The 13,922-nt window shown below is 42.6% G+C and overlaps 1 protein-coding gene across 1 annotated transcript in view; it reads left to right on the top strand.

The window, feature by feature from the left end:
* Positions 1-13,922, top strand: part of ARFGEF3 (ARFGEF family member 3) — a 182,195-nt gene that overhangs the window by 131,987 nt on the left and 36,286 nt on the right. Inside the window, exons 20-24 of the mRNA XM_060167490.1 lie at positions 1,321-1,454; positions 3,829-3,974; positions 5,098-5,277; positions 9,312-9,456; positions 11,611-11,733. Of these exons, the coding sequence (XP_060023473.1) occupies positions 1,321-1,454; positions 3,829-3,974; positions 5,098-5,277; positions 9,312-9,456; positions 11,611-11,733 (728 nt within the window). The remainder of the gene's footprint in view (positions 1-1,320; positions 1,455-3,828; positions 3,975-5,097; positions 5,278-9,311; positions 9,457-11,610; positions 11,734-13,922) is intronic.

Genomic DNA, 13,922 nt, shown 5'->3' with positions numbered 1-13,922 from the left:
CTGAGATTCAGTTTCTTCATCTACTGATTTGGTACAACAATCCCTTTTTCCTGTCTGTCCAACAGGGTGGCTGTGAAAGTGTTTGGGAAGCTGGAAAGTGGTATACAGGTGTCAGATGGGATATAATATTCACCACTCTTTTCCTACTAGGAAAGAGGAAGAAGAAATGATTAATGGGATCCAGAAACCAAATGGTGTTGAAATTACAAAACACACAAAAAATATATTTGTTTAGATAATTTGTGAATGATTAATCCACTGATTCCCATCTTAAAACTTGTGTGCCTTGTATTATCCCTTCACAAGGGCTTTGTTATTCGGTTCCTATTGGAGACGCTCTCCCTTACCCAGAACATGGCATCCCATAGGGCTGCTTCCTCTTCTCGTGTCACCGCGGATTTGGAGGGCAGGCATCAGGATGACCCCAGAGGAGAGGGAGGCTGGCTCGCCTCATTCCTCATGTGCCACATAAACTGGTGTTTGATCCCAACATTCCAAGTGCCAGTGAGCCTCATCCTCCTCTAAGCCCTGCTACCTGTGCTTACCTCCTTCTCCCTAACTCCTTCTAGAAATGTCTGTGCCCAACAGAGTGGAAAACAAAAAGAACCTGCAAAGTCCTTTATGTTAGGGAATATTCATTATTCCAGTACATGCTTGAGCTTCACCATGTCCAGGGCTCTGGGTGTATGAGTCAGAGGGGTAAGAAGGTCAGTCCCTGCCCCTGGGGGGCTTACAGATCAAGTTTACTCTGCTTCTGAATCCTCCTCAGAGCCAAGCCCAGCATTAAACTCGCCAATTGTAGCCCAACAAAAGCCTTGATTAACTTGCTGCGTTTTTTCTTTAACATAGCTTATGAAATTGTAAGAATTCCATTCCCGGTTTTTCAGTTTCTGGGAGTGATGCTTTGCCATCTTTCAACTTCTTGCCAAATGTTTTATGAGTGCCCATCTCAGCTGAGCTAGGCCATGGAGCTACAAAGATTATTTTTTTAAATATGGTCTGTGCCCTTCAGATTAGAATCTTAGAGTAGACTTGTACTCAGTAATAAGAGATATAATACATTATTATATAATACATTATAATACATTTATTATATAAATGTATTATTTATAATACATTTATATAATACGTCATTATATAAATGTATTATATAATACATTTATATACATTTATAATACATAATACAGATATAATACTGTACATTTCTTCACAGTGTTTACACATTTTCATTAATCACATCTAAGAAAATTACCATAATCATTCTGCCATAAAGACTTTGCTGAATTGTTTCCAAGTAACAAGTCTTTTTGTTTCATCCAGGCTCTTTGAAGATGCTACAGATAAGTTGAACCTCATGGCTCTGGGAGGTTTTCTTTACCAGCTGAAGAAAGCATCGCAGTCCCAGCTTTTCCATTCCGTTACAGAAACGGTTGATTACTCACTGGCAATGCCAGGTAATTCTTTCCCGGCAGAAACTGTGCCATGAGGTTAGCAGGAAACAGCCCAGATCTCTGATACCAACAGCCTGCCTAAAGACTTGAACCCACATTCCCTTCGTGCACAGTCACCTTGGCTCGAGTGGAAATTTGTCATCTGGTGTTGAGGCACGATCGCGGCAGGTGGGGGTTGGCGGTTTGCGCGGGGTATCATCCTTTGTGAATGGAAATGTTGCTGCCACCGCTGTTGCAGGTATCACCGCTGGAGCTGGACTGTGTTCTGCTAAATCTGGTGCTTGTGATGTAGAAACGGTGTGGCTCCTCGATGCAGATAGCTTCACGTAAGGGTAGGAACTCCTCTCCGTATCACAAAGCACACACCTGCCTCAGTCCAGCCTACTTGCAGAAGCAGCTTCTAATTTCAGAAGGACCTGGGAGAGAAAAATGGAAGGCTTGACAGAAGCCTCAGGCCACTCTTAGAAAAACTGCTCTCATGGCATCTCCCTTTAACGGTGGGTCAGTATCTCTGTCTTCATGGATGAGGCCAGATGAAGGCCCTCTTGAAGGCCAGCACGTGGAAGAGGGGGTAGAGTTGTACTGAATCACCCAGGCATCCCAAGTGGGTGGCAGGTTGCTCACAAACTCAGCTGTCCATCAGCAGCCAGGGTTGTTGTGCTATAACAGTGAGTACCTTGTCCCCATGGCAGAGTCACAGAGCCGTGGGCCAGGATCGCACTGGTGGCAGGTTGAAGTGCACGACCTCCGAGTTCCTTCCATCATCAGGAATTTTGATGCTTACTGCAGATTCTAATTTGAGAACCATAGTCCTTTCCTGTGAGTTTTTAATAGACTTTAAAACCTTAGCTATATAAAGCCAACCTCCCAGACCCAGCCAACTGCCAGAGCATCTCTGAGCCCAGAGACCACTTTCAGAGTCTTCTGCATGGAGAAATCAGCAGACTCCGAGCTTACAAAAAACAATGAGCAGTGAGGGTCAGGAAGAGGCAGCAGACCTAGGGGGAAGAAGCATTGGCTTTGGAATCAATCAGATCCAAGTTAAAATGCTGCCGTCACTACTTACCAGCTGCGTCATTTTAGGCAAGTTGGTTCACCTTTCTGATCTTCAGTTTTCTAATCTGTACATGGCAGTAGTTACATTTACTTCTTAAGGGTTGCTTTTAAAATTAAAGTGATTACAGACATAGAGAACAGACTTGTGGTTGCCAAGGTGAGGGGTGGGAGAGGGATGGAGTGGGAGTTTGGGATTAGCAGATGCAAACTATTATATACAGGATGGATAAAGAGCAAAGTACTACCGTATAGCACAGGGAACTATATTCAATAGCCTATGATAATCCATAATGGAGAAGAATATAAAAAAGAATGTGTATATGTGTATAACTCAATCCCTTTGCTGTACAGCAGAAATTAACACATTGTATATCGACTATACTTCAATAAAAATAAGAGTGATTAAAGACACGAAGAGCCAACACAATGTCTGATGCAGAGTAGACAGTCAGTACATGTCAGTGATTTTTGGTACTGTCATCTTGAAGTTTATTTGATACGGCAAGGCGACCTAGAAAGGCACGTTCTGGTTGGAAGAGGCTGATCGTGATCAGTATTTTGTAGGTGTATGGGAGAAGCAGGAACACATGGGCAGAAAGAGAGTGGAGGAGACTAAGGTGACAGTGGCAGAGAAGTAGCAAGAGATCCGAGTAGGCAAGGATTGTACGGAAGCAAGACAGAGGTTAGATCGCATGTTATTGGGTGCAAAGGGGCCTGACCTGCTTGGCAAGGGCTTCAGAGGTACCATTAAGCACTGACCAAGTGGATGGTGGCTGTAAAGGATGGGGATGATAACAACAGTAACAGTATAACTAAGTGTGTGGGGCAAGCAGTCTGTGCCAGGCCCTGTGCTAAGTACTTTATGAGCATTATCACATTTCATCCTTGAAGTAACTTTAAGAAGTAGGTGCTATTGTCCCCACTTTTACAATGAGAAACTGTGGATTAGAGAGGTAAACTTCTGGTCCATCATAACCCAACTACTACGTGATGGAGCCAGGATTTGGGCCTAGGCAGCCGATTCCCTGGCCCTTCTACTTAACCACGACATCATTCCTCCTTATCAACAAGCATTGTTTGCCTGACAAGTGTAAATGTCAGGGATGCTACAGTGAACAGGAGAGGTGGGCCCTGGCTTTGTTAAGTGAATCACCTGTTCTTTCTTGAATCCAGGCTCCTGTCCTGTGTTGGCAAATTCATACCGAATAATCCCACTGATCTGAGTATGGCTCTTTGATTTTCGTCCTCTCTCCATGCTTGAACAGGTCAGACTATTTCTGAGTTTTGGATTGATGGCTTTCATGGTCTTACCTTCCTGTAGGAGAAGTGAAATCCACCCAAGACCGAAAAAGTGCCCTCCACCTGTTCCGCCTGGGGGACGCCATGCTGAGGATCGTGCGGAGCAAATCGAGGCCCCTGTTCCACGTGATGCGCTGCTGGAGTCTTGTGGCGCCACACCTGGTGGAGGTGAGCACCTGGAAAGTGGGCAGCCCAGGGGCCTCCTGCAGCAGAGCCAGCACGGGGCTCTCCAGTCAGCCTGGGACAAAGGGCACTGTGACCACAGCAGTAAGGTTCCCATCACCTGGCCGTAAGCATCATTGTTCTCTGATTATACCTTATGGCACCTAAAGAATTGCCGCAAAGGGCAGCGCTGCCCTGGTATCACTCTGACCCTCTTCCTTTAAAACTATGTGACTCACCTAGACACCTCACACTGCCGTTTTCTTATACTTCATGGTCTGCTATCAACCTAAGTCTGGAGTTTCATTTTTATACATGAATATAACAATGTCTTTTGTTCCTGCCAGGCTCTCTTTTCTAATAGCTAAACATATTCTGGGCAGTGCCTTCTAAGTAGGGGAACCATAAATCCTGGTTTTCCCAACAAAATTAACTAGGACCCCTTTGACTCTCCAAAAGAAAGCAGTCCATATGATAAATTATATGGTAACTCCATGTAAGCATCTCGATACATGATGACTGGCTACTTCTAAGTTGATGGGGAAATTGTTGCCCTGTTTCACAGTGGTAACTATTCCAAATAGTCCTTTAGCACTTACTTGGTAGAGCTATGTCATAAAATAAAGTATTTGGGGGAAATAAATTTACTAACCTGAGAACATGTTTACTAACATGAGAACATGAGATGTGAGCCAATTAAAGCTGTATTGGTGCAATCATCCCACATCCCTGAGGGACAGATGTCACATTTGATCTTCGTATGTTTGGGGCATGGCTAACAATGAGACCATGGGTGGTTTCCAGACTAGGTTCCGGTGTCTTTAGTCAGCATGTTCTATACCACCCAAGAAAACAGTCACGTTACAGGAAAAAAGAAGAAGAAATTATTAGAAACTCTTATTTTTCCAGAAACTTCAAAGTGAAATTGGAGATGTGTCTGATCAGTTGGTTAAATTATTTAAAATGCAGTTTAGTGTGCTGTTCATTGATACTTATCCCTTGAAATCTTTTACTTTAGCAGAATTGCTGCTTCCACCTCCCTACGATAAGGTGTGTTAGGAAGACCTTCAGAAACCAGATTCTTAGTTGCTTGAAGTCCTGAGGGTGTTTGACTCTCTGAATTTTGCAGGCTGCCTGCCATAAGGAAAGACATGTGTCTCAGAAGGCAGTTTCCTTCATCCATGATATACTGACGGAGGTTCTCACCGACTGGAATGAGCCACCTCATTTTCACTTTAATGAAGCACTCTTCCGACCTTTTGAGCGTATCATGCAGCTGGAGTTGTGTGACGAGGATGTCCAAGACCAGGTCAGTGTGTCACGGTAGCAGTGCTGCCATCATTGCCATAGCCTGCTGGCTCTTGTTGAGTGCACTGGCAGGACTGTTCTGTGAGTGCTGCATATTAAATCTTTCCAATAAGCCTATATGGAATCTGTGACAAGAAGAGGTTAAGCAATTTAGCTAAGGATTCATGATTAGTGATTGGTGGAACTGGGATTTGAACCATGCAATCTAGCTGTAATAGTCTATACTCTCATACCTAGCCTATACCCTTAACCACTATCATATTCTCTGCGGAGAGACAGATGGTAAAGAAACTAGCTAGAGACTTCATATTTATCTAGCATGATGGTGGGCTAGGAACACAGACAGATTCTCTGTCTCTGAAATCTACTAAAAATGTTAAACAAGGGTTAAAAATTTTATTTTAAACATCATGTACACGCTGGCAAGAAAGTAAGGAATACTAAGATGCCCCAAACTAAGTAACAATGGGAAGCCCAAAGAAGTAAGCAGAGCTCTGAGACTGGATTGGCCATGAGGGAATTGGCCATTGGGTGAAGCTGAATGTCTGCATTCAATCTAAAATAATTGGCTCATTAGGAAATAGAATGTCATGAATACAGAAATAAGATAATAAAAATAGACACACACACTGTCCCTAACTCCCCACCAGGAATCCAGATATTGGAGTTATCAGAGACTGACTTTAAAGTAACTATGCTTATTAAGTTCTGAACAATGTTCAGAAAGATTTAGGACAGGAGGAATTTTGGCTGTGGTGGCATGAAGAAGTTAGTGAATCCTCTCCACAAAAATCAAGTATATGAAAAGAAAAAAATTGTCAAAAGCAGCCATTTCAGGACTCTTGCGATTGACCAAAAGGGCAGACAACAAATTGAGTAGCATTTATGGTGAAAAATAGTTCCTGCCAGAACTTTGGTTAAGAACAGTGGGAGTCTGTGACCTTCTTGCTGAAGATGGAAGTCATCCCTTACAAGCTGTTGGCAAGAATAGTAATTTGACCAGTGTGGGGCTGACTGGGAAAATCAGCTTTTCTGCGCTAAGAGACAGACTTGGTTTGAAGAAGAGGAAAAAAGACCATTGGTCTGTCAACTAAAAGTGGTGAATTCATTAGGAAATGAGCAATAGAATAATACTACAACTTTGCTAGCCTAAGGCTGCAGTGGTGAACCAGTAAGAAATGTAACGTGGGACTCTGGAAGCCAGAGATTTCATAGAAGGACTAGGTAAGTCCGTCACGCATCCATCTCTAGCTGACTGAAATGTGGGCATATATAGGATAGACTGTACAGATCCCATCAGAAAGTAAAAGACCAGAGAGACTTAGGAACTGGCTGAACTTTGTATATCCTCCCCAGCCTGCACACACAGATTGGTTGGCAGAGGGTGGAAGCCTTAAAGGCTCAAGGTATTTAAGCAGAATCTCTGCCTACTTCATCAAGTGACAACTAACCTATGCAGACACGGGGACAGCACTAGGAAGTCAGGCTGAAAAATAAAAATAAAGAAATTGAGTAGAGACATTATTGGTGCCTCATGCCATGGGAAGAGTAGAGACAGATTCTACAGTGTAAGTCCAAGCAACTTAGTCAAATAAATAAATAAATAAAAACTCAAAAATAAATCCAGCATTGCTACAATATATTATCTAAAATGTCCAATGTTCAGCAAAAAAAAGTGAGATATGCAAAGAAATAAGAAAGAGTGATGTATACTTGGGGGAAAAACAATAAATAGAAACTGACTTAGAGTGAGACCAGATGTTGGATTAAGCTAAAACCAGGATTATATATATCCAAAATGCAGATTTGGAGGTGGGAAGACAAGCAGACACAGGATCTAGAAGAGCCGGTGACCTCTACCAATGATGCCGTCATGGTAGAAATTACAAAGTATTTAGCCAAAGAAATCTGGTGCACATAGTGGGAAGAGGGTTCTGTTCACTGGGTCCTGGCTCTGGCTTGGGATGGTGGATTAGGGGACAGAGACTTTAAGCAGCTATCATAAATAGGTTCAAAGAATTAAAGGAAAATATGATGACAATGACTCAAAAATAGGGAATCTAAGTAGAGAAATGGAAACTGAAAGAATGCAAATTCTAGAGTTGAAAAGGACAATAACAAATGAAAAATCCACTAGATGGGCTTACCAACAAGATTTGAGATGGCAGAAGAAAGAATCAGTGTAAGATTGGTTTAACAGCTCAAAATTCAATTAATGTCATGTATCTTATAAGTAGAATAAAGGATTGAAACCCTATGGTTATCTTAACAGACACAGAGAAAACATTTTACAAAATCCATCACTCATTTTAAATAAAAAACTTTCAAGAAATGAGGAATAGAAGGGAGTTCCCTAATTGGATAAAGGGAGTATTTGAGAATCTTACATCAAACACTACACAGTGGTCAAGGACTGAATGCTTTTTCCCAATAATTAGGAGCAAGGCAAAGATTTCCATCTTTACCAGTTCTATTCAACATTATAACTTTTACTCACTGTACCAAAAAATTAAAGGCATCCAATTTTGAAAAGTAAAACTGTCTTAGTTCATAGACAACATGGTCTTATATGTAGAAAATCCTAAGGAATTTATTTTAAAAGTTACTAGAATTAATAGTGAGTTTCGGGACTTCCCTGGCAGTCCAGTGGTTAAGACTCCATGCTTCCAATGCAGAGGGTGCAGGTTCAATCCCTGGCCGGGGAACTAGGATCCCACATGCCATGCGGCGCAGCCAAAAAAATAAATTTTAAAAAAAGAATAGTGAGTTTAGCAAGATTGACGGATACAAAAACAATGTATTAAAATCAATTGAATTCTTATATTCAAGATGTAAGCTATCAAAAGTTGAAATTAAGAGAACAATTCCATTCACAAGAGCATTGAAAACAAAATATTTAGGAATAAATTTAGTAAAAGATGTGAAATACCTGTACACTGAAAGCTACAAAACATTGCTGAGAAAAAAATAAAGAATATTCCAATAAATTATGAGATATGCTACGTTCATGGCTTGAAAGACAGTATTTCTTAAATGGCAGATTTCCACAAGTTGATACATAGATCCAGTGCAATTCCTATCAAAATATCAGCAGACTTTTTTGAAGAAATTGGGAAGATGATTCTCAAATTTATATGCAAGTTCAAAGGATCTAGAATAGAGAAAACACATTTGCAAAAGAACAACGAATTTGGAGAATTTACACTACCCAATTTTAAAACTTCAGTCATCAATCCAGTGTGGTATTGGTGTAAGGGTAGACCTATAGATCGGTGGAACTGAAGAAAGTATAGAAATAAATTCTCACATGTATGGTCAATTTTTGACAAAGATGTCATTGCAATTCAGTAGAGAGACAGGATATTACTTTTAGCAAATGGTGCTTTGAACATATACAATTAAAATGAACTTACACCCTTCCTCTTACCATGCACAAAAAATAACTCAAAATGGGTCATAGGCTTAAATAAGAGCAAAAACTATAAATGTTTCTACAAGAAAGCATTGGAGACCATCTTTTTGAGGCCTTGGGTTTTGCAAAGATTCTTTAGAACTGACACCAACAGGATCCATAAAAAGAAAAAAATTGATGATTTGGACTTCATCAAAATTTTAAACTTTTGCTCTTCAAAAGACACCGTATAAAAATAAAAAGAGAAGCCCAAAGCTGTGAAAAAAAAATTTGCAAATCATGTATCTCAGGAAGGGCTTACATTTAAAATGCACAAAGAACTCTTAATAACTCAATAAAAAAGACAATAATGAGAAGACAAAAACCTAACTTCAGAAACACCAAAATATTTACAAATGGCTTGTGAAAAGTTTTAGCAACACTAGTCATTAGTAAAATGCATATTAATGTGATACGGCTGCTTATTTAGAAGACTTTTCAGTGAGTTTTTCTAGGTTCTGATTTTTATCCTTCACTAAATTTAACCCAGAAATAGGGAGCAGAGAAGCACATCATTCTTCCCAGAAATTCGCCTGCTTCTTAGAAGGAAAAGGCGTTAAATGCCACCTCCTTTGCCTCTGCAGGTCGTCACATCCATCGGTGAGCTGGTTGAAGTGTGTTCCACCCAGATCCAGTCGGGCTGGAGGCCCTTGTTCAGTGCCCTGGAAACAGTGCACAGTGGGGACAAGTCTGAGGTGAAGGAGTACCTGGTCGGTGACTACTCCATGGGTAAGACTGTGCGTTGATTTCGTATCCTGAAACTTGTTTATTAGTTCTAAACCATAATTATTATAGCTCTAAGGTTTTGTTGTTTTGTTTTTTGTTTTTTGTTTTTTTTGCGGTACGCGGGCCCTCTCACTGTTGTGGCCTCTCCCGTTGCGGAGCACAGGCTCCGGATGCACAGGCTCAGCGGCCATGGCTCACGGACCTAGCCACTCCGCGGCATGTGGGATCTTCCCGGACCAGGGCACGAACCCGTGTCCCCTGTATCGGCAGGCGGACTCTCAACCACTGCACCACCAGGGAAGCCCTAGCTCTAAGGTTTTTGAGTGGAATCTTTTTGGTGGAATCTTTAAGACTTTCTGTATACACGATCACGTCATCGTCAAAAAGAGGCAATGTCACTTCTTCCTTTCCAATTTGGATGTATTTTATTTCTACTCTTGCCTGATTGCTCCAGCTAGGACTTCCGGTACTATGTTGAATAGGAGTAGTGATAGTGGGAAGAACGTGTGGATGATTCTGGCTGTGGAGCATTAGTTCTTTATGCCAAGCTTCATGCTATCAAAAGAATTCGGATAGGGCTTCCCTGGTGGTGCAGTGGTTAATCTGCCTGCCAAGGCAGGGGACACAGGTTCGAGCCCTGGTCCGGGAAGATCCCACATGCCGTGGAGCAACTAAGCCTGTGCGCCACAACTACTGAAGCCCGCGCACCTAGAGTCCCTGCTCCGCAACAAGAGAAGCCACCACAATGAGAAGCCTGCACACCTCAGTGAAGAGTAGCCCCTGCTCGCCACAACTGGAGAAAACCCCCGTGCAGCAACGGAGACCCAACACAGCCAAAAATAAATAAATTAAAAAAAAAAAAAAGAAGTTGGATAATAGGAAGACTGGCATTCAGCTGTTTTAGCCGCAGGAAATGAGCTGGTGTGTCAGGAATACAAGTTCTGAGTTCCGCCAGCAGACCAAGAACCCTGAGCGTTATCAGGCCCAGCTCTCAGTGACAGATGGGACAAAAGGCCGAGAGACTTCTGTTGTTTCACTTATACGTATCTGTGTTGAGTTCTTTCGTAAAGCCAAAAGAAAAATGTTATCCACTTGCTAGGAAGAAGCAAAAAGTATCCAAATAACAGGGAGTTCGAATTAGGGAGATCAGGTCTGGCTGGAAATAGATGGGCAGCCATACAGCAGGCCCAGTGACCAGAGGTGTTGTGTCAGGGGTCCCCAAGACTACCCCTGCACTTAGAGACCCATCAGAAGGACTCATGGGACTCAGCCTGTAGTTATGCCAAGAATTATTACATAGCTCAGATTTATTACATGGCTAACAGCCAAGATTTATTATGGCTACATAGTAAGGACAAGCCAGATCATAAGGGGAAAACACAGAATCCCTGCACAGGCTTCCCTGAACTCTCACCATCCCATGAGGGGGTCCCACAGAGCACACTCTTCCTCCAACAGGGAAAATGCAGCAACATGTATGACCATAGGGCAGTGTGTAGGTCTTTCTGCCCAGGGAAGCCCACTAGAGACCCAGCTAAGGGCTGGTCACTTAGGTACCCTCTGCCTAGCATATTCCAAAATCCATACTCCCTGAAAAAAAGCAGGGGTTCAGATTAAACCACGTTGTTTGCACCAACCATCCAGTCACAGTGAACCATCCAGTTAACTGTTGCTTGGGAATATTCTGAGAGCCGGCTTCCCAGACTCCAGCCAAGGGCCCACTGTGCAAGCAGGCCTTTCTAAGGATAGCAGCCTTAAGCCTTCTGTGACTCTTTTCGGCTCAGGTATGAATAAATTAGTATATGCCATCAGGGGTTTATCTAAACCTTCCCTTCCCTATAATTATGTGTGGAGGAGAATTCCAAAAGACCGCATATTTAATTGCCCTATGTAGACCTACCCATTGCCTCAGCCCTGTGTTCAGCCGGCTTTGCCCTCGTCCCTCTACTGAGCTCTCTTCATAGCCTTCCTACAGTTCCCTCTGCAGGCAAAGCTGAGAAGGACAGCATGGGAGACAAGCCAGTTATCCAGTCAAAAAGCCCAGGCTTTTCTCCAAAAGACCTTTTTTAAGGCTCTGTGGAAGGTGCTGTGGGAGTATGGGCAACCTGAAGGATAGAGACTTAACTTTCTTAAAACTCTATAATCTTCCTCCCTCAGGAAAAGGCCAGGCTCCGGTGTTTGATGTATTTGAAGCTTTTCTCAATACTGACAACATCCAGGTCTTTGCTAATGCGGCCACTAGTTACATCATGTGCCTTATGAAGTTTGTCAAAGGACTGGGTAAGTGGAGCCCTCCTTTCCTGCCTCCTGACAGCTGGGGACCCTCTCCTGGATGGCTCTGTGTGAACTGGCTGCAGCAAGCAAGCCAGCATCCTGGTATAGAAGCAGATGGCGCTATGCTGTGTGCTCAGAAGCACAAAGCTTACTGTAAACGCAGCTTGGATTCTGTCCAGGGTTGATACTTTTCATTGTGTTCATGGAATAATTTTATAATGAAGCATGTCTTCATATATTATTTTACTCCAACTTCTTTTTGAATCTTAAAATATTCAATATTATGTTCAATAACTACCCTCATACAGGAAACTACTGTCCTCAGTGTCATATAATTAGAAGTCTATTAATTAGTCTATTAGCCTAATTAGAGTTTGAGTTCCCAGCTCTTAAGCAAAAATTAAGAATGCCTTCCCCCAGACCTTACTGATTACAAAACGTATTTTGAAGGTGTAGAAGTCAACCTTCTTTGAGACTTTGTGTGTTTTAGGAACTACCTAGCTGACTTTATGCTTAATTTAGAAATACTTTAATACAGTAGAGTCTTGCTCTACAGCATAACCTGCTGGATCAGATGTTTGTATAACACGTGTTTATCTGGGGTGAAATGGAAGGGGGAGTAGCAGTTAGTTAAACCCAGCGTTTAAAAGGAACTTAAGTCTTTACGTTTTCAGATTTTCACCCTGGTGTGCTCTGAGACCTGTAGCCTTCTTTTAAAAAAAGAAAATATAAGGTTCATAATATTCTTTTGTATTCTTGCAAAATAACTGAAAATTTCTTTGTAAAAGAAAATAGGACACAGAGAAGCTAGATGACTTCATTCATGTTCCCCTTATTTTGGAGCAGGAGTAAAATGCAAGTTTCAAGACAGAGGCTGGAGGCCACAGGTCTGATCCACAGACCCTCCTTGTTACATTCTGTTCTTACATACACCCATTCTATGCTTCTGTATACCCTGGGAAATAGAGGGCTGAGCTGAGGGGCAACCGTGAAAGCCCCTCACTTACCCACTTTACATAATGGGCTTCAGAGGAAGGTTTCTTTTTTTTTTTTTTTCGGTACGCGGGCCTCTCACTGTTGTGGCCTCACCCGCTGCGGAGCACAGGCTCCAGATGCGCAGGCTCAGCGGCCATGGCTCACGGGCCCAGCCGCTCCGCGGCATGTGGGATCCTCCCGGACCAGGGCACGAACCCGCGTCCCCTGCATCGGCAGGCGGACTCTCAACCACTGCGCCACCAGGGAAGCCCGGAAGGTTTCTTTTGAAAGGCAGAGTAAGATTTTATTCTTTTTAAACTCTGCTCTACACTAAATAGAAGCCAAACAGTTTAGTATCTTAATCATAAGAATACCTTAAAGTAATGAATCTCTGTCTTAGATAGTAAAAAATCCAGTCCTTGTTTAGAAAAAACTTTCCTCCTGTATTTCTCCTTTACTCTCTCAACTACTACTTCACTCACAAGAGTTCTGACACCAGATGTGTGGGCTTTGTTCCCACACCAAGCAGTTCTCTGTGATGCCAGCTGGGTGTCCTATTGTTAAATCAATTCTGACCCCAACCAGAGTTAGACCAGCAGACCCCACAGGTGAAGGGCTCGGTCCTATGAGACTGCCCCCTGCCATTTCAAATGACAATTACAAGTAGAAGGTCCCCAAGTTACCCACAACTTCTGTTTAACTTGGCTACAAATCAGAGGTTCCCGTGACCCCCCATCCTTTGGATTCAGTGATTCGTTAGAACAGCTCACAGAACTCATTTATCAGCGTATTATATAGTAATAGATACGCTAAAGGATACAGATAACAGCCCGATCAAGAGGTTATATAAGTTGAGGTCCAGGAGGGTCCCAAGCTCAGGAGCTCCTGCCCTCATGGAGTTGGGGTACACCCTCCTCCCAGCATGTAGATGTGTTCATCAACCCAGAAGCTCTCTGAACGCCATACTCTGGGCATTTCTTATGGCGGCTTCACCATGTGGCCATGATCAATCATTAACTCAATTTCCAACCCCCCTCTTCTTCCTATGGTTTTTCTGGTGACCAGCCCCCGTCCAGGAGCTTACCAAGCTCTTCGCCTCACTAGAACAAAAGACTCTATCACTCAGGAAATTCCAAGGGATTTAGGAGCTCTGTATCAGGAACTAGAGTTGAAGATCAAATATTAGAACAAAAGAAGCCTAGTAGTCTTATCATGTAGGA

The sequence above is a fragment of the Lagenorhynchus albirostris genome, chromosome 12 (genome assembly GCF_949774975.1).
Source record: "Lagenorhynchus albirostris chromosome 12, mLagAlb1.1, whole genome shotgun sequence".
Lineage (NCBI taxonomy): Eukaryota > Metazoa > Chordata > Mammalia > Artiodactyla > Delphinidae > Lagenorhynchus > Lagenorhynchus albirostris.
This window is presented reverse-complemented; position numbering and strand designations above follow the sequence as displayed.